We start from the raw sequence: 21,609 nt of genomic DNA, 5'->3' as shown, positions 1-21,609 counted from the left end.
CCCATCCCCGTGATGAGCGGAAGTCATAGCGATTAGACCCCTGCAGATCAGACACGCATTGCCTATACGGTGAATAGGGAATAAGTTGTCTTAATGGGACAACCCCTTTAACACTCTTTGAAGTCACTTTTCACTCTGGATAATTGATGGAGGCTCGCAAATTGGGGACCCCCCTCAATTAAAAGTTTTACTAGGGTATTAGAAAATTGCCTTTCTAATCCAGACAACCCCTTAACGATAATTCAGGCTTCCCTGTATCTAGTACTGTAAAAAACCACATGCAATGAATTGTGAAGAGTATTATAAATCAAACAAACAATAACGTTTAAAACTGACAAACTCGGCTCTACTACGCGAACAAACCATGCTCTTCCGCCTCTGTACATCAATCAAAACTGTGCTATAAACGTGGTGCCGTGGTGGATGGCATTCTTGGTAGGTAAACTGATACACAGAAACGCAACGCCGCTTCATAACCACTTCATCCGGTCATTACATTGTAATTTTCTTTCTTTTTTTTATTTCTCGTTTTTATTAAATTCATTCATTCTCACCATTGTGAAGGCGCTGACCATCTTTGGTTTTTCTTCTTTTTTCTTCTCTTTTTTCCTGGAGAAAAGTCCTTTTTTTTTGCTGCAATAGAAAACAAGAACCCAGCATGACATAAAGAGCAGGAGGAATGAGATCACGTCTGGAAATAGTAAATGAGGGTATAATTCTATTGTAAGATATTAGTAACTGAAAAATGGCACTGCCGGGGGAATTACCGGTCAGGAAATTTGTAGAGCATTATGGGGTCTCCACTTACAGTGAATGACATATTACTTGATATCCATGATTCATAAAAATGGACCCATTCGGCTTTGGGAGGTGGTGGCCCTGCCACATTTATCATTATATACAGCAGTTTTCGGGCATAGAGGAACACTGAAATCTTCACCAGCCGGGGGCTGGGACATTTTTCGGTTGAGGCGCACAAACTGCCGGATGCTCCTCCTGCATACCCCTGGCTAAGATAAATCTCCCCGATAGTGTGACACCACCCTTACGTCAGCCTCTACGTATGTTCTTGGAGAAACTTTACCAGCAGCGCTCAGCAAAAGAAGTCAGAACACATTAAAAATGCACATAAAAAAAAAATCTCGCCTTCTTTTTCTGCCCCCGACTAAACACACCAGGGAACTAAAACTAATCATTAGAGATTTTTAGATGTATATAGTAAATGGCAAGATGTACAATATGTATATAGAATATGATATTAAGATCTGGTTCATAAAGTACAACACACATTCCATTCCGGAAGAGAAACGGTTACGGGATTTGCTGAGGCCATGTTTGGAAATGTTTGGACTCTTGCTTATACAGCAGCATTGAAAAGATTCAGGACATGTATGGGAGAAGAGCTGATCCTTGTCCTATTCTGCAGGATGAACTTTAGATTAAATATCCCAAATCAATAATAAAGTTTTTTAGTTTTTGTTCACTTTTTATTGTTTTTACTTTGAAATACATAGTTTTTTTTTTCTTCTATTTTTCACTTTTAGGCCTTATTTACACATCAGTGATTCACGGACGTGTGGTGTCCGTGTTCTCCATACATCAGTGTTTTAGCACAGTCCATGGGTTCTTGGTTTTAGCACGGAAGCATGCCCTATTTTGTCCGTTTACCGATCCATCACGCCCATTATAGTCTATGGGTCTCTGAAAAACATGGACGTAACACCGATGCCATCAGAGATTCATCTGTGTTTCACGGGCCATTAAGAGGAAAATGTATTTTCAGCTGAGCAGTGTCCATGGAGCATGAATGGCACATGGAGAGAAAAAAAACGGACACACGGACCAAACACGGATTCTTCATGGAAATCTTCACAGATGATTCACTAACCATCTTATCACGGATTTCATACCAGACGTGTGAATAAGCCTTAGGGCTCATGCACACGACTGTATGTATTTAGCGGTCTGCAAAAAATACGGTTGACGTCCACGTGCATTCCGTATTTTGCGGAACTTAACAGCTGGCCCCTAATAGAACAGTACTATCCTTGTCCGTAATGCGGACAATAATAGGACATGTTCTATTTTTTTTTTGCGGAACGGAAATACGGACATACGGAAACGGAATGCACACAGAATGTATGGTTCCGTATACAGTCCGCAAAAAAAAAACGGTACGGACGCGGAAAGAAAATACGTTCGTATGCATGATCCCTTACAATGAAGTACGAGACCTTGATTTTTGAGGGACAAGTTGCAATTTTTTTAAGCCCCCATTCTTGGGTTCTGCCAGTTTAGCGCTGTCATGATGAAAATAGGTGTAAAATTTATTGCATTTTACACGGTTAATAAACAATTTAATGTCACAGGAAAGATCTGAAGGCTATATACTCAAATTGGTGAACCTACAGTAGGAAATCACGTCTATGACTTTTGACAAAAAAGTAGCCTTCAAAGGGTTAATGAACACTGAGAGATTTTTGGGACTTTCTAGCTAATAATGAGAAGCTAGTAATTTTCCATAGCTACCATAAAGACCATATTGTGGAGGGGAAAAGCCAGACTTGTTTACCACCAAAACTAGACAGACTGACCTTTTGAATCTCTGCCTTAGCTCTGTTATTATGTCTGAAAAGCTGTTTTCGTGTGGAAAAACTACTGTGTCATTGTCACTGAGTATCACTGGAGCTCTAATGCAAGTCTATGACAGACGGGAGTGGTAACATTGTATTTGTTTGGGCTGTGCTTCTCCACTCCACCCATCCCACTAGAAAGGTCTAGTTCAGCTGTAAACTATATATAAGGAGAGCAGTCAGAGCCTCTGCAGTTAAGGAACACTGTTTGGAGGTTGATGCTCTGCCAGACTACTTGAGTGGCCAGAAGGAGACACTGAGATAGGGATACTCTGCCACAGATCCTGGGCCTCCAGTCTTTGGCCAGGGTACCAGCCTTCTGAGGGAACGAGAGGGACAGCTAGCTCAGGCCTTTCCTCAGCATCAAACCCTTCTTCTGCCAGGGAGGAGACTGGAGAAGCCAGACCTGTGCCTCACCTGTATTGTTTTGCACCTGAATTCCTCCAGTAAAGAAGCACCCTGGTTTACTGCAGACCCTGACTCTCTGGACTTATTTCCCATTGGGATGCACCACGCCTTACAATCCCTTCCGGCGAGCAGCAACACGTGGTAACACCTCGACAGTGTCCGGGAGACCCAATGTAGCGGTGGGGCCACCCTAAACCCGGCGACTGCACTACACAATGGATAGAGCTATGTGGTTCCAGCTCTGACTTCTGGAGCTACTGTAAAACAGCTGATCTGCAGGGGTGCAGGTTTTCAGACCCCCTCCTGAGGACAGGCCATTTCTTCTAAAATCCTGGAAAACCCCTTTAATCGCAGTCTTTCTCCCTGTCTCCCCATGTCTGATCTGTGCCCCTTGCAATCACTATTCCTATATATAGGTTTATTGTGCCAATAAAAGTTAATCATACTATATGAAAAAAAAAAAATATTTGCAACTTTACCCCTTAAAGACAGGGCCTATTTTAGTTTTTGCATTTTCATTTTTTCCTCCCCACATTTCAAGAGTCATAACTTTTTTTAATCCTGCAGCTGCAGCTTTTTTTGTAGGCAAGTTGTATTTTTTATGGCACCATTTAATTTACCATTTCTTGTATTGGAAAACGGGAAAGAAAATTCTTTGTGGGTCAAAATAAAAAAAATCCCACAACCTGCAAAACTCCGACTGCTTGTCCCATGGACCATAACAGGTACTATTGTGGTCTATGAGATTCTGAGACACTACCTGCTGAGCTGTGTCTCGCTTTACAGGTAGTTAACCATGACAGAAAACCTTCAGAAAGCCCCAGGCTGTCATGGTAACTAATAGGAGCCCCGTATTTTCACAGGGGCTCCGATAAGAAGGCAATGGGAGCCCCCTCTCTTTGCTTAATCCCACAGATGCCGCAATCACTGTTGAACGCGACATCTGAGGGTTTAAATGACCGGGTTCGGCGTCATCGCCGATCCCAGTCATTACAACCGGGTGCCGGCACCTGCCACATATGGAGCAGGGCTCAGCACAGCAGCCCGCTCCATACTTCCTCCTAACATACATGTACGTAATTATGCGTCAAGGGGTTAATATACAGTACTTTGTGTTTTTATCTCTCATCACTTTATTGTTTACCTCTAGAATGCTGCATACAATTTTAATACAATGATTAAAGTGATTGGGCGTCCACGATCAACTGAATGAGGGGTTCGTGGTGCTCCAGCCAACACTACACTGCGTGCAGAATTATTAGGCAAATGAGTATTTTGACCACATCATCCTCTTTATGCATGTTGTCTTACTCCAAGCTGTATAGGCTCGAAAGCCTACTACCAATTAAGCATATTAGGTGATGTGCATCTCTGTAATGAGAAGGGGTGTGGTCTAATGACATCAACACCCTATATCAGGTGTGCATAATTATTAGGCAACTTCCTTTCCTTTGGCAAAATGGGTCAAAAGAAGGACTTGACAGGCTCAGAAAAGTCATAAATAGTGAGATATCTTGCAGAGGGATGCAGCACTCTTAAAATTGCAAAGCTTCTGAAGCGTGATCATCAAACAATCAAGCGTTTCATTCAAAATAGTCAACAGGGTCGCAAGAAGCGTGTGGAAAAACCAAGGCGCAAAATAACTGCCCATGAACTGAGAAAAGTCAAGCGTGCAGCTGCCAAGATGCCACTTGCCACCAGTTTGGCCATATTTCAGAGCTGCAACATCACTGGAGTGCCCAAAAGCACAAGGTGTGCAATACTCAGAGACATGGCCAAGGTAAGAAAGGCTGAAAGACGACCACCACTGAACAAGACACACAAGCTGAAACGTCAAGACTGGGCCAAGAAATATCTCAAGACTGATTTTTCTAAGGTTTTATGGACTGATGAAATGAGAGTGAGTCTTGATGGGCCAGATGGATGGGCCCGTGGCTGGATTGGTAAAGGGCAGAGAGCTCCAGTCCGACTCAGACGCCAGCAAGGTGGAGGTGGAGTACTGGTTTGGGCTGGTATCATCAAAGATGAGCTTGTGGGGCCTTTTCGGGTTGAGGATGGAGTCAAGCTCAACTCCCAGTCCTACTGCCAGTTTCTGGAAGACACCTTCTTCAAGCAGTGGTACAGGAAGAAGTCTGCATCCTTCAAGAAAAACATGATTTTCATGCAGGACAATGCTCCATCACACGCATCCAAGTACTCCACAGCGTGGCTGGCAAGAAAGGGTATAAAAGAAGAAAATCTAATGACATGGCCTCCTTGTTCACCTGATCTGAACCCCATTGAGAACCTGTGGTCCATCATCAAATGTGAGATTTACAAGGAGGGAAAACAGTACACCTCTCTGAACAGTGTCTGGGAGGCTGTGGTTGCTGCTGCACGCAATGTTGATGGTGAACAGATCAAAACACTGACAGAATCCAGGGATGGCAGGCTTTTGAGTGTCCTTGCAAAGAAAGGTGGCTATACTGGTCACTGATTTGTTTTTGTTTTGTTTTTGAAGTCAGAAATGTATATTTGTGAATGTTGAGATGTTATATTGGCTTCACTGGTAAAAATAAATAATTGAAATGGGTATATATTTGTTTTTTGTTAAGTTGCCTAATAATTATGCACAGTAATAGTCACCTGCACACACAGATATCCCCCTAAAATAGCTAAAACTAAAAACAAACTAAAAACTACTTCCAAAAATATTCAGCTTTGATATTAATGAGTTTTTTGGGTTCATTGAGAACATGGTTGTTGTTCAATAATAAAATTAATCCTCAAAAATACAACTTGCCTAATAATTCTGCACTCCCTGTATGTCCCCTCATTGTTTAGCTTCATTCAAGATAGGCCATCAATATTACACTCCCACCCCTTTCCAAAAATAAATAAAAAATGCCCCGGAGACCCCGTTAGGCCTCATGCATGTGAACATATTTTCCTTCAGTGTGCTAACCGACCCATACAATTCAATGGGGCCAAGCACACATCCGTTTTTTTACAAATCATTGAGAATCTCAGCCGACGTCCTATTCTCTTCTGTTGTGGATGAGAATAGCCCTCTCTTTCTGGAATGCACACAGAAGGATCCGTATGTGCATCAGATACGGCTGTGTGCATGACGCCATAAAGAAATCCCAATCTCCCCGATGTCGCTCTGGCAGGGAACCATTATACTTTGTCATGTACCTTTTTTCTTCAGGACATCACTACCCTGTGATCTCTGTTTTTCCTACCGCAACAATCAAACCCCCTGTGATTCAGGATGAAGGCTTTATTTCTGATAAGAGTCACATCCGTGAGCGACCGGAAGACCGCATGTGGCAGAGAAGAAAGACATTGATTTCTAGCAAATATTTCTTCCTCCTCTCTGCTAGCTTTCCCTGTTTAAAGGGAAACTTCCTTCATAAAGGGATATTTTTTTTAAAACTCAGTATTCATAGAAAACTATTTTTTAAAGAATTTTTGGCAGCACTATACCATTAAAGGGGTTATCCAATCCCTATAATGACCCCCAGAATGCCCGGACCCCTCCTCTAGAGCATACTTACCTGATCCCCGGCACTTGCGTCCCTCCGGATTCCTGCACGGCCGCCGCTGAATCTCCCCGTCACCCATGATGCTACGGAGGCTTGTCCCCTTCGCGGCCTGCTATTGACTGCTCCCTCAGGCGAGCAGGGATCCAGGTGCAGGGATCCAGGTGCTGGAGAGCAGGCGAGTGTGCTCTAGAGGAGGGGCCTGGGCATTCTGGGGGTCATAAGGATTGGATAACCCCTTTAAATATATTAAATACAGAATATTGTCCTTCTGTAACAGTCAGCACGCAGAAATAAAACTCCTATATAGACAGGTGGTCCATTGTCAGTTTACCGCTGCTGTGAGGGAAAAATGCAATCTGTAAGGTAATCCTCGTGATAATAGTAGATGTAGAATTAGGATAACAGTACAACAGCTCAATTATTCTCTTTATCAGCCTAGATAAAGATGTCCACAGAAGAGCATTGCATTGATTAGTGTAATATGTGATGCTCTAATAGAGTCACTACAAGGGGAGCGCTCTCTGGCCAGAGTGATGGTCTGACTGGGAGAGTTAGGTGAGACTGTCTGCCATGTTCAAGACAGGAAGCGACTATAAAGAAAATCCAGAAAACCACTCGTTTTTTGGGGGAAATAAATACATAGAATATTCACATATAGGTTTTGATGGTAAAAATGTTGATGGCACTGTCACTTTAAAGATGTCGGATCCCTTTAATAATGCATTTTTATACGTTTGCCACATCCACACCCCCTGCAATGTGGCTGTGATAAAATGGGACAGTGAAATCCTATTTCAATGACCTGCTTCACATGCTGCAGACCCGACCATTACTGCCACCAGGGGCGTAGCTATAGGGGGTGCAGAGGTAGCAGTCACTACCGGGCCCAGGAGCCTGAGGGGCCCAAAGACCCTTGTGCCACTTAAGACACTGGCATTATAGAAAGTGCATACTGGTCAATTTACACCTCTGGCTGGAGGGAAGGGGTTAGGTCAAGAATTTAGATTGAGGGGGTGCCCTTTCAATGTTTGCCTCAGGCAGCAGGAAGGCTACGTGCTCCCCTGCCCCTTGCCAACAAGCACTAAGGGACGGGGGCCCAAGCTGAACTCTTGCACCAGGGCCAATGAGCCTTTAGCTACGCCCCTGACTGCCACGATACACTTGGCACATTGCAAGCCCTGCACTTATGAAGTCCTGAATCCGGACCCATTCATTTCTATGGGGCTGTTCACATGAGCGGTGATTTTCACTCATCACTTGTGCGTTGCCTGAAAATCGCAGCATGTTCTATATTCTGTGTTTTTCACGCAACGCAGGCCCCATAGAAATAAATGGGGCTGCGTGAAAATCGCAAGTAAGTGCGGATGCGGTGCCATTTTCACGCATGTTTGCTAGGAGATTATAGGGATGAGCAACCCCATTGAAGTGTATTCACTGTATTATTTTCCCTTATAACATGGTTATAAGGGAAAATAATAGCATTCTGAATACAGACTGCATAGTAAAATAGGGCTGGAGGGGTTAAAAAATAAAAAAAATTAACTCACCTCATCCACTTGATCGCGCAGCCGGCATCGTCTTCTTTCAGGACCTGCAAAAGGACCTTTGATGACGTGGTGAGCGCGGTGACGTCAGCGCAGGTCCTTCTAAATGAAGATAGAAGATCCTTCTATCTTCGTTCAGCAGGACCTGCGCTGACGTCACCACGTGGTGAGCGCGATTACGTCATCAAAGGTCCTTTTGCAGGTCCTGAAAGAAGACGATGCCGGCTGCGCGATCAAGTGGATGAGGTGAGTTATGTTTTTTATTATTTTTTAACCCTCAACTGACATTATACTTAGCATTCTGTATTCAGAATGCTATTATTTTCCCTTATAACCATGTTATAATGGAAAATAATAAAATCTACAGAACACCGATCCCAAGCCCGAACTTCAGTGAAGAAGTCCGGGTTTGGGTCTGGGTACCACATTCAGTTTTTTCTCACGCGCGTGCAAAACGCACTGCACTTGCGCGGAAAATACTGAACATCGGAACGCAATCGCAGACAAAACTGACTGAAATTGCGTGCCTCCTCGCACGAGTTTCCCGCAATGCACCCTGAACGCATCTGGCCCTCACCGTGTGAAGGAGGCCTTAACATCAATACAGGAAATTCCTGCCTGGGGCCGCATGCTGTGTTTGTCTGATCTGTAAAAATGTAGGTGTGTACAACAGCTCAATACATGTCCAAGGACTGAAAATTAACCCCTTTTAAAATGTTTTTCTGGTTTTAGGTTAAAGGGATCTTCCTGGAGTACAATACCGATAGCCCATTCTCAGGATAGGTCATCAATATCTGATCACTGGGGGTCTCACTCCCACTGATTAACTATTTAAAGAGGCCGCAACGCTCTGGTGAGCACTACCACCTACTCTCAGCTCACCAAACACAGCGCCGTCCATTGTATAGTGGCTTTGCTTGGTATTGCAGCCCAGGCCCATTCACTTGAATGCACCTAGGCCATGGGGGCTGATGAACGTGACGAAAGAAGAGGCTGCTGTGGCCAGCTGATCGGCGTGGGTGCTGGGAGCTGGATCCGCCCGATCAGATCTTGATGACCTTTCCTGAGGATAGGCCAATAATAGTCTACTCCTGGAAACCCCCTTTAATAACATCTAATCACTGTACAAATAATAATTGGATTTGCCTTGGGCAGATCTACTATGGATTTTTAAGGCCCCTTGCAGACGAGCGTGTGCAATGCACGATCGCCGGCCGTAGGTCAGCCGCATCGGATCGCAGACCCATTCACTTTAATGGGTCCGCGATACGGGCAAAAAGATAGGACATGTTCTATCTTTTTGCGGAACGTAAGTACGGGACGCAACCCCACGGAAGCACTCCGTAGTGCTTCCGAGGGGTCCCGTTCCGCAATTCCGGATTTGCGGACCCATTGAAATGAATGGGTCCGCATCCGTGATGCGGAATGCACACGGAACTGTGGGGTTGCGTGTGAACTAGGCCTAATACATACTCGTTCGGGCCGAGTGTACGTGTTCTCAATGGGAGAGGGAATTAAGCCGCTGCCAGGCATCTCTCTAGTGAGAACACATGGATCGGGCATGTTAAAATACAACATGTCTGACCCTTTTCTCCCCCAACAGCAGATGCTGGGGCTCCCTATACACTTTAGATGGTCACGAGAATGGAGACACTATACCCTGCGAGGCCCCCAAAATGAGCTCCAGAGCATTGGCATAACTAGAAATGACTGGGCCCCACAGCAAATTTTTAAACAGGCCTTGCCCCCAGCAACTTCTTCACAACTCCTACTCCAGTGACTAGTCAAGATCACTTTCTCAGAATAGGTCCGGCAGTCGTTCCAGCCATTTCCTCCTGTGTCATTGGAGGGGGCCCTGACAATAAAATGTTTCAGTCCACCCCCTGGGTAGGCCCCTTCTGAGTTCGGGCCGCAAAGCAGCCGCTTCCCCTATAGCTAAGCCCCTGCTCCAGAGAGCCGAGCACTGTACTCGCTATCAGTAGAACTCCCATAGAGATGAATGGAGTGGCAATTTGCATGGTTGACTTGCTGCTTCATACATTTTGGGGGGCCCTGTGGGGAATGGGGGTCTCCATTCTAGTGATTGGTGGAGTTCCCAGCGATAGAACCCCCACCAGTCTAATAGTTATTCCCTATCCCGTGGCTAGGCGATAACGTGCTACAACCAGAATTCCCCATTAAGATTTATAAAGCCAGAAGTCCCCTTTAATATCATGAGCCGTCTATCTATATGGCCGCAGGTTGCCCCGTGGTCATAAATATGTCGCAGGTTCCATGCCTTTGATTATGTGACCATGAACATGGAGGCAGTCGGGGAAAAAACATGTCCTCCCTGGGAAAACAACCTTCATCTTCACCAAATACTGAGAAGTGTAGTAATGTTCCAAGGAGCTGAAGGTCTGAGAACTGCCATGGAATTAAAGAGGTATTCCAGGATTTTACCATTAATGGGCTATCCTAAGGATAAGGTATCAATATCTGATCGTTGGGGGTCCAGCACCCTGCACAACGATAGGCTGTTCTGCACTGCTCCCACTGAAGTGCATGGCAGCAGTGCTGCAGTAACCAGCTCTGTCCACTACACAATGGAGGGAGCTGTGGAGTTACTGGGAAACAGCTGATTGGTGGGGGAGAGGTGTGCCAGATCCCCACCAGATACTGATGCGTTACCCTGCCATCAGTAGTAATATCCTGGAATGCCCCTTTAAGGTGGCATACTCTTCAAATAGGTTACACTTATTCCTCCCGACACCTCCTCCCCCATAGAAATGCATGCTCGTTTGGGCCGAGTGTGCATGTGTTCTGCATGGAGAGAGGGAATTAAGCCACTGCCAGTGATAACATATGGATTGGGCATGTTAAAGAGGACCTCTCCTGACATGTCTGTTTTAGTAACTACGTGCATTCCACATGTAATAACAATTCTGGAGCCTCTATTCTTATGACTCCATTCCTCCATTATTCCTGCAAAAAGTTTACAAATAAATTGGACAGCAGTCTGCAGTAAAAGGTCCTGCTGGGTATTACCAGTATCGGGTGTGTCTGACACTATCCAATCAGTGCTGCTCTTGTCAGACTGTACAAGGACACACCCCCAACTGGTAACACCCATCTGTACCATTAATGCAAGCTGCTGGCAAATCATTCATAACTTCTAGTAGAAATAATAGAGGAATGGTACATCATGGAGTCATAAGAATAGATGCTCCAGAATTGTTATTACATGGGGAATGCGAGCAGTGACTACAATAGACATGTCTAGGTAACTTCTCATTTTCACAAATGTACCTTCATACATAAAGCCGAACTATAAGGAGGGTAAATAGGGGCATTGCCGAGGCTCCAACCATTTTTGGCCTTGAGCCCTCCCCTGGACACTCACAGCAGCAATTTTTACTACGGTAATAATTTATTACTGAGGGTCAAAGTTTCCCCTCCCCTGCCTGCACCTTGTTCCAGCAAGCATATTAATTGCCATGGTAGGAGGAGATAAGCAGCTGCCATAGACTTCTGCTTATCTCTTCGACGAACAAAGGATCGGGCGTGTCAAAGCCTAACACGCAAATCCGTGTTCAAGCCAACAGCCGACAACATGGGGCGGTGGGGGGCGCCTAACACACATCACATCTATCGGCGCTCAATTACCCAGGCTGATGCAAAGTGAACAAGGGAGGAATGATCGCTATAGAAGTCGTTCCTCCCTCGTTCAGTCAAGTAAGGGCTCATTCACACGACCGTATAGTCGTCATGCCCATGTTGTGGACCACAAATTAGCGATCTGCAAAACACAGGCACACAAAACACAGAACTCCATGCTGCAGTGCGGATGCACTGACTTGAATGGGTCCGCGATCCGCAAGATATGGCAAAAGATAGGACATATCCTATCTTTTGCGGTGCGGAGGCCCGGACCTGAAAGCCCGCGAGGGGCTTCTGAGTGTTTCCGCATCCTACTGATCCGTGCCTTATCTTACCGTATCTTGCAAATCGTGGAGCCATTCAAGTCACTGCAGCGCGGAGTTCACATGGCTGGTGTCTGTGTATTGTGGACCCGCTGTTTGCGGGCACTGTGGCCATAAGGTGGCGTGAATGGACCGTTAGCTATTGGTAACACATCCCTGATCACACATGGAGATGCGCAGCCGGAAATCGGACATTTTTCACCATGGTGCCCATGGTGCTCGTTCATGGGGTGCTTGATTATACAGGACAACGAGTTTTCCTATAAATGCTTGTTCCCGATAACTGGCCGAAAAATCGTTCCGTCTAATGGGGCCCTAACTTACCTCACATTATATGAAAATGGGACCCCACCAATTTTTTCTGGCCTTGGTTCCCCTGCTAAACTTAATTAGCTTATTAGTGAAGTCGTGTAAAAAAGTTGCAATTTCCAGCTCACCATACACGAGGATGCACGGGACAAGACCGGACCAGTCTTCTATATAACGTACGGAAGAAAAGAGTTCCAGCATCCAAAATCTCAAAAGGTTGCTCCGTCTTTATTCGGGTTCATAATATGAATACATCCAGTGTACACCTCACCCACCACCGGGGCTGGTCAACATGTTTCCAACTTTTCAGTTCTTAATCATAACCGTTTCTGCTAGACTTCGAATTACATGGTCCCTGCTCCACTTTTGTGTGAAGTTGAACTTTGTCCTATATAATGACATTAATTACACAGGAACTGCCTGTCACCTTCTGCTACTATCTCTCCACTGATCCTATATATTTGCGCTTTATTTCCAGGCTCCCCATAGTCCTGCAGCTGACCCTCTACCCTGATAACCTACTATGTGATCCCCCATTAGGCTCATGCTTTATACGAGTCTCCATGCCCCCAGGGGACCGGTTTCGTGTACGTCCCAGTCCTGCACCTACTCATACCGTGCATTTTTCTACCCATTATGTAAACCTTATTTTACCTATTATGCAACTCTATTGAGTCTATTATGGAACTTTGTATCATTTTCTAAGACAGGGATGCCAAAACTGCGGCCCTCCAGCTGTTGCAAAACTACAACTCCCAGCATGCCCGGACAGCCTACAGCTATCAGCCTACAGCAGGGCATGATGGGAGGTGTAGTTTTGCAACAGCTGGAGGGCCGCAGGTTGAGCATGCCTGCACTAAGACATCATGTGTTGTCTGTGGATCCATATTATGTACCTAAGAATGATTAATTTTTCTACCTACACGAATCACCTTCCTATGTATATTTTCATTTTGTAATATATTTTGTCTATACACTGCGTGCAGAATTATTAGGCAAATGAGTATTTTGACCACATCATCCTCTTTATGCATGTTGTCTTACTCCAAGCTGTATAGGCTCGAAAGCCTACTACCAATTAAGCATATTAGGTGATGTGCATCTCTGTAATGAGAAGGGGTGTGGTCTAATGACATCAACACCCTATATTAGGTGTGCATAATTATTAGGCAACTTCCTTTCCTTTGGCAAAATGGGTCAAAAGAAGGACTTGACAGGCTCAGAAAAGTCGAAAATAGTGAGATATCTTGCAGAGGGATGCAGCACTCTTAAAATTGCAAAGCTTCTGAAGCGTGATCATCGAACAATCAAGCGTTTCATTCAAAATAGTCAACAGGGTCGCAAGAAGCGTGTGGAAAAACCAAGGCGCAAAATAACTGCCCATGAACTGAGAAAAGTCAAGCGTGCAGCTGCCAAGATGCCACTTGCCACCAGTTTGGCCATATTTCAGAGCTGCAACATCACTGGAGTGCCCAAAAGCACAAGGTGTGCAATACTCAGAGACATGGCCAAGGTAAGAAAGGCTGAAAGACGACCACCACTGAACAAGACACACAAGCTGAAACGTCAAGACTGGGCCAAGAAATATCTCAAGACTGATTTTTCTAAGGTTTTATGGACTGATGAAATGAGAGTGAGTCTTGATGGGCCAGATGGATGGGCCCGTGGCTGGATTGGTAAAGGGCAGAGAGCTCCAGTCCGACTCAGACGCCAGCAAAGTGGAGGTGGAGTACTGGTTTGGGCTGGTATCATCAAAGATGAGCTTGTGGGGCCTTTTCGGGTTGAGGATGGAGTCAAGCTCAACTCCCAGTCCTACTGCCAGTTTCTGGAAGACACCTTCTTCAAGCAGTGGTACAGGAATAAGTCTGCATCCTTCAAGAAAAACATGATTTTCATGCAGGACAATGCTCCATCACACGCGTCCAAGTACTCCACAGCGTGGCTGGCAAGAAAGGGTATAAAAGAAGAAAATCTAATGACATGGCCTCCTTGTTCACCTGATCTGAACCCCATTGAGAACCTGTGGTCCATCATCAAATGTGAGATTTACAAGGAGGGAAAACAGTACACCTCTCTGAACAGTGTCTGGGAGGCTGTGGTTGCTACACACATTGAGGAGTGACGTTCAACCTTTTCTTCACATCTTCCATGGCTATTAGGCGTACCTTGCCCCACTCCCTCTATGCTATCCTTTACAGTCCACCACACATTCGCAACCTTGGCGTCCATTAGTCGACACGCCTCCCTAATTGACCCTAAGGGCCCCTTGGTTCCAATAACAGACCACCCTCGCTTCCCCCCCGGGGCATTCGTCCCAGCCCTATCTCCGGGGCACGAGGACTCTCCCGTTAAGATTCCATCAAGTCCTTTCTGGGTCCTCGCTGAAACCCCTATCCCAACTGCTGGGGACCCCTACCCCATGAACTCGTAACTCTTTTGAGTACCTACAACTTAAGCATTTCCATTCCGCCATATGTAAGACCCACGCACTGACCCGATCTCTCACAACATTCGAACAGTTGTGTATTCACCCCTCAGCGGTCTTCAGACCAATATCGACTATACACAAACTGCTGATCCAGCGATGCTCCTCGCGCCCACCTCCGTTCTGTCAGGCCTGGGAACAGGACATAGGTACTCGTCTTACCCCATCTCAATGGAACAGAAGTTTTCTTCTATCTCACAAAGCGCTGATTTCTACCAAGGCTCAAGAAACGAGCTACAAAATTCTATCCAGATGGTACAGAGTACCCGCATTGCTTCATAAATGGTTCAGACAGATGCTGGAGGTTTCAGACGGAGGAGGGCACGATGATCCACATCTGGTGGCATTGTACTACTCTGCGGCCCTTTTGGAATTCTGTACATAAGACAATTAGAGATGTAACAGGCATCCCTATCCAGAACACACCTGAAGCCCTCCAGTTGTTCGTCCTTGACCTGCCTATAAGAATTCACTCTGAAATATATGATCCAAGCGGCAAAGGCAGTAATACCACGACGGTGGAAATGTACCTCCCCTCCTTCGAAGAATGGTTTGAGGAGATTGCTCTATATCAGAGAATGGAGGATCTAATTAGCGTGACACCTTCAAGATATCTGAGGACCTGGGGTCCGTGGGACACATTCCGTTCCTCAGAAACCTTCCAACACATACAAACGTGATCTCCACATATCTAGCTCGTGTTCCCCGCTTACCCCCCACCTCCCACCGTCTAATGTCTTCTTCTCGGTGTCTTCTTTTAAATGTATATTTTTTGTATTGTTCCATTGATGGTTTCCACGCTGTAGAGTGAATTATTGTATTGAGCACTAGTTGCTTCATGGGCTCCAAACCACTGCATGAACACATGGTTGTATCAACTGATACTGCATGAGAATGTTCTACTAAAACATTCAAAAACTTCAATAAAACGTTAAATGAGAAAAAATCACATCGCTTCCCTCTAATTTTGGGTTTTGGATGAAGACACCTGGGGCTACTAGGACGAGCCATAATATCTGTCTAAACTGCTCCGACTATATTAGGGAATTCCATGACAAGCATTTTCCTAATGTACCGTTATGTCTGTACATTGCTCTTTTTTTTTTTACATAGTTTATTATAATAAACTGCAAAATATATCCAGTTCCACGTAGGCCCTGGTGGCAGCTCCTGTCCAGTCACAGTATACAGGCTACTAGAAACACCACCTGCATTCTGCGGACAGCACCTACTGGGGGCTGGTGTGGACAATCTGCAGCATAATACAGGACCACTACCAGCCTTTTCATCCTGCAGAGATTTTCTTTTATTTATTTTTTATCAGATAATTTTTTTTAACAGTTTTTCAATTTACAAACATAAAAAAGAAAAAACCCTTCATAAGATATAGGGTTGGGTATACACAGTCCGGTTGGTCATTCAGTTATCAGCTTACAATAATAAAGGTACATTATATGGAGGAGACACAGCCCTTTAATTGTGGTACAAAAGAATATAGAATAAACCACCCCTAACCCTCCCCTCCAGTGACGAGACGGGCACAATAGCACTAATATAGGTGCAATGTACCGTGGCACCGAGGAAGACATAGCCGACACTCCAGTTATAAGCCCATGCCCTACCCTTACCACGATGAGCTCATCCTGGAGAGATTTTCAGCGCAGAGATTGACCTGAGGGGCGGATTTTGAAATCTACGGCAGGGTCAACTGTTTGTCGGTGCAGATTTTACCTTTCGCATTGATCTGGTGCAAATCTGCATCAAAATCCACAATTAAAATCTGCACATCACATGGATTTTGGTGAAAAACACACAAAAATCACACCAAAAAAACCCCCACAAAAATCGCCATAATCTACACTGCCATGCACACGACCGTTGTTTTATTCCGTGTCCGTTGCACCGTTTTTTGTGATTTTCTGCGGACCCATTGATTTTCAATGGGTCTGTTGAAAACTCGGCTAATGCACCGTTTGCCATCCGCGTCCGTGATCCGTGGTTCCAGTCCGTCAAAAAAATATAACCTGTCCTATTATTTTCACGGAAAACGGTTTGCGAACCCATTCAAGTCAATGGGACCGCTAAAAAACGCGGAGGCACATCCGCGTCCGTTTTTTTCCTATCATTTGCATGGCAAACCTGTCTAAGGCCTCATGCACACGACCGTTGTTCCGTTTTCCGTTTTTTTTCGCGGACCCATTGACTTTCAATGGGTCCGTGGAAAAATCGGAAAATGCACCGTTTGGCTTCCGCGTCCGTGATCCGTTTTTCCAGTCCGTGAAAAAAATATGACCTGTCCTATTTTTTTCACTGACAACGGTTCACGGACCCATTCAAGTCAATGGGTCCGTGAAAAATCACGGATGCACACAAGATAGTCATCCGCGTCCGTAATCAGTGTCCGTGATCCGTGTCCGTTTTTCCTATCATTTTCAATGCAAACTTGACTTAGTTTTTTTTTTCTCTTTTCATGTCCGTGGATCCTCCAAAAATCGAGGAAGACACACGGAAACAAAAACGGATCACGGATCACGGAACAACGGAACCCCATTTTGCGGAATGGAACACAACAACGGTCGTGTGCATGAGGCCTTAGGCTACATGCACACAACTGTATGTGTTTTGTGGTCCGCAAAAAAAACGGATGACATCTGTATGTCATCCGTTTTTTTTTTTGCAGATTTTTTTGCAAAACGGACAAGAATAGGAAATGTTCTATTTTTTTTAACAGGGCTACGGAACGGACATACTGATGCGGACTGCACACGATGTGCTGTCCGCATTTTTTGCGGACCCATTGAAATGAATGGGTCCGCATCCTGTCCGCAAAAAAAACTGAATGGCGCGGAAACAAAATGCGTTGGTATGCATGTAGCCTTAGGCTACATGCACACGACCGTATGTGTTTTGCGGTCCGCAAATTGCGTATCTGCCCAAAAAAAAACGGATGACATCTGTATGCCATCCGTTTTTTTGGCGGATCCATTGTAACAATGCCTAAAACGGACAAGAATAGGACATGTTCTATTTTTTTTGGCGGGGCTACGGAACGGACATACTGATCAGGACAGCACACCGCATTTTTTGCAGACCCATTGAAATTAATGGGTCCGTATCCTATCCGCCAAAAAAATGGAACGGGCACAGAAACAAAATACGTTCGTGTGCATGTAGCCTTACTCTGACAGTATGTTCACCCTCGGTTCTCCCACAGCAAAATACACGTCTTACATAAGGATCTTGCAGGCTATAGATTCTCTCCGCATCTCATCAAGGGTTAAAAATCTGCAGCATGCTAGGAATTAGGCTAGGGCTACATGGCGACATGTGTCGCGTGACATTTATTGTTATGACAGTCTATGGTGTCGCTCTGTGACATACGACATCCATTTGGATTTTTGTGAGACTGTTGTGTCGCAGTCGCAGCATGTTGCAGGGCAACACCATAGACTGCCATTACAATATATGTCACGTGACACATGCCGCCATGTAGTTGTACCCTTTTTGTCGTTGTGTAGCCCTAGCCTTAGAAAACCTGTAGCCCTAGCCTTAGAAAATCTGCAGCATGCTTCTTTTTTTTGAGCTACACATGGATGGCTTTTTCAAAATCCCGTCCACATGTACTGTACTCTACGTTGCTGCAGGTTTGCCTGGGTAAGCGTACGACCAGACGGCGCGGTTGTGGTGCAGTTAGGAACCGCAGCATCTTGTTTTCCAATAGAAGTCAATGGAGAAACAAGTTTCCGAGACAGACCTGGCACTTTCCAAACTGTGATGACTGAGCCTGTTGTACCTGCGGCTGACACGCGTACCTGCGGCTGACACGCGTACCTGTGGCAGACTGAACGTAAAACAAGCCCAACCGCTTGCGGCTGCTAACCGCGTTGGCCATAAAGTTGAGTAGCCGCTTGCGCTATATATTTAACCTATTTTACCACATGGGTCACTATTTGAAGTTAATCCGAATGCTAGAGAACCATGAAAATTCACAACAGTTCAAACAACAGTCCATAAACGATCACGGACAAAAAAAAACGCACCCTGATCCGTGCAGTCGGCCGCATGCATTCCCAAACTGCAGCCTGTGAATTCACCTCAATTGTTTATTCATTTAATATATCCTAAAGGGCACTCTCACACTAGCGGTTTTGTTTTCCGGTATTCAGTTCCGTCACAGGAGCTCAATACCGGAAAAAAACGGATCAGTTCTATCCTAATGCATTCTGAATGGAGAGAAATCCGTTCAGGATGCATCAGTTCAGTCCCTCTTACGTTTTTTTGGACGGAGAAAACACCGCAGCATGCTGCAGTTTTCTCTCCGGCCAAAAATACTGATCACTTGCCGGAATGCCGCATTAATTTACAATGAAGTGTATTAGTGCCGGATCTGGCTTTAAGTGTTTCGACAAAAACGGATCCGGCATGCGCAGACCTTTAAAAATGCAAAAAAAAAAATTAACACCGGATCCGTTTTTCCGGATGACACCGGAGAGACGAATCCGGTATTTCAATGCATTTGTCAGACGGATCCGCATCCGGATCGTCTGACAAATGCCATCAGTTGGCGTCCGGATTGATGGATCCGGCAGGCAGTTCCGGCGACGGGAGCTGCCTGCCCGGAATCCTCTGCCGCAAGTGTGAAAGTAGCCTTTCTCCGTGACCTCCAGTTTACAAGACATCTGTGTGTTATAAAAGTCACCTTTTCGGTGGGCTGGGGTCTACGACGTCCACTTGAACTTCTCCGAGCCCATTAGCTTGGCTTTTATCCTCCATCCCATTGGCTACTCTTTTCTGGTCACTTTCCATATTTAATTACTGAAAAGAATAAAGTTAGAATTATATCAAAAGCAAATAAACGATAGAATATACAATAATAAAAATACCAAGAATATTATTACAATATTAGGAAAAACAAGAGTAATATGTTTAGAAAATGACCTGAATGGCATATAATATATCATTTCAGTCCACACTATGTCAATGTATATAGAAATCTAAAAGCTACAATAACAAATGACGTCCCATAATATATCAGGTAAACGTACAAGTAAATCTATACGTTTGTACAATGAACACCATTAGCACAGAACCAGAGACGATGTTCCGTGTCACCAGACAATAAAGCGGTAAAAGAGAAGCAAATGGAAAGAAACATGAATTGTGCATACACTGAGGTACGGTTATACAGATGTAGCAGAGCTGAATCGGTTGTTTAGGTTTTTGAGCCTACTTTGCGGGTACACTGCTGTCCTAGGTAAAGCCACAGCACAATAGGACATGACGACAAACTCTTCTCGACTCTATCTGCTATTTTTACACTCACCTTTCTAGTTTCTCCACCTTAGGATATAAATATAGGTCCACAGGCGGCTGTACAGTCCTGATATTACAACGTGGAGGAGGACTGAGCAAATAGAGGCAGAAAGTACAGAGCTAACGGAGAAAATGTGCTCGGCCCCTCCTCCCTGAGGCCAATAAATGACACTTACTGTCCTGATATGGCTCGTTTGGGCGTGCCCCGGGTGCTGCTCCTCCTGGTTGTTAATATCTCATGCATCCTGTCCTCTATTACAAATACAGTGCAGCAGTCACCGCAGCCCCCCCCTGCTTCCTTCAGACGCTCTGGTTAATGACATCATCGCACAGGCCGCCTCCAGGTCATCGAGGGCCTTTTGTAACCTTCAGTATATTCACAGATACTAAATGTTATTCTGATTTTAGCTATTTTTTTTATATATATATATATATATATATATTTTGCATTATTCCTCGCTGTTTTCAAGATCTCTGCTTGCTGTCAGTGACTATTTCCAGTGCTTACTCCCAGGGACTAAATATTTGTCTAGGCTCTGGCCATCGCACAACCCTCCCCTCCACAGGAGGAGGAATTAAGGGGGCAGTGATCCCCAGCTGTAGGGATCAGTGAGGGGTCCCAGCAGATTGGAGGGTCTGATGAACATACATTCTGTGCCTGGTTATGTACACACGACCACAAAACGCGGATCCGCAAAAAAATACGGATGACGCCCATGGGCATTCCGTATTTTGCGAATGGAACAGCTGGCCCCTAATCCATTATTACATACCGTAGTTGTCAACAGTCACAATTTGCAGGGACTGTTTTAATTTTTCAGAATTTCGGCTCTCCCATGGCCAAAATTGGTGGGTGTTATGTCACCTGGCAGTCCTGGCTCGTTTGGGCGTTTTCAGGGGTGGATTTTTCCATCCCATTACACACTGCTCGTTTCCAGGGGTTGCGACCTCCCGGCAATTCAGCAGAGGTGGTCGTGCTTTCACACTGGCCGCGGGAGTGTGCATAGGCTGGTGCTTTTTCCTGTAAAGTGCAAGCACGACCACCGTTGCTGGATTGTAGGGTGGTCATAACCATGGAGTGGTTTAAACCACTAGCAGTGTTTAAAGTGATGGAAAAATGAATCCAGCCAGCAAAAGAGGCAATATGGACAATAACAATACATTAGTAAGTGTCTTGTAATGACTTTCTCTACATAAATGTAATTTACTGAGGTGCGACAACCCCTTTAAAGGGGTTTTCCGAGACTTCTACTGATGACCAATTCTCTGGATAGATCATTAGTATCTGATCGGTGGGTGTACGATACTGGGGACACCCACCAATCAGCTGTTTGAGAAGGCCCAGGCGCCCTTATTAGCCCAGCAGCCTTCTCACAGCTCAGCCCAATTCAAGCACAGCCTCTATCAAATAGACAGCATGGGGAGAGG

The 21,609-nt window shown here is 45.1% G+C and overlaps 1 protein-coding gene across 1 annotated transcript in view; it reads right to left on the bottom strand.

Moving 5' to 3' along the window:
* Nucleotides 1-20,344, bottom strand: part of ABCB1 (ATP binding cassette subfamily B member 1) — a 65,358-nt gene extending 45,014 nt beyond the window's left edge. Inside the window, exons 1-3 of the mRNA XM_040434541.1 lie at nt 20,192-20,344; nt 19,568-19,683; nt 555-633 (exon numbers count right to left, since the gene is read on the bottom strand). Of these exons, the coding sequence (XP_040290475.1) occupies nt 555-633; nt 19,568-19,674 (186 nt within the window). The 5' untranslated portion in view covers nt 19,675-19,683; nt 20,192-20,344. The remainder of the gene's footprint in view (nt 1-554; nt 634-19,567; nt 19,684-20,191) is intronic.
* Between the last annotated feature and the right edge of the window lie 1,265 nt (nt 20,345-21,609).

Source organism: Bufo bufo, chromosome 5 (genome assembly GCF_905171765.1).
Source record: "Bufo bufo chromosome 5, aBufBuf1.1, whole genome shotgun sequence".
Lineage (NCBI taxonomy): Eukaryota > Metazoa > Chordata > Amphibia > Anura > Bufonidae > Bufo > Bufo bufo.
This window is presented reverse-complemented; position numbering and strand designations above follow the sequence as displayed.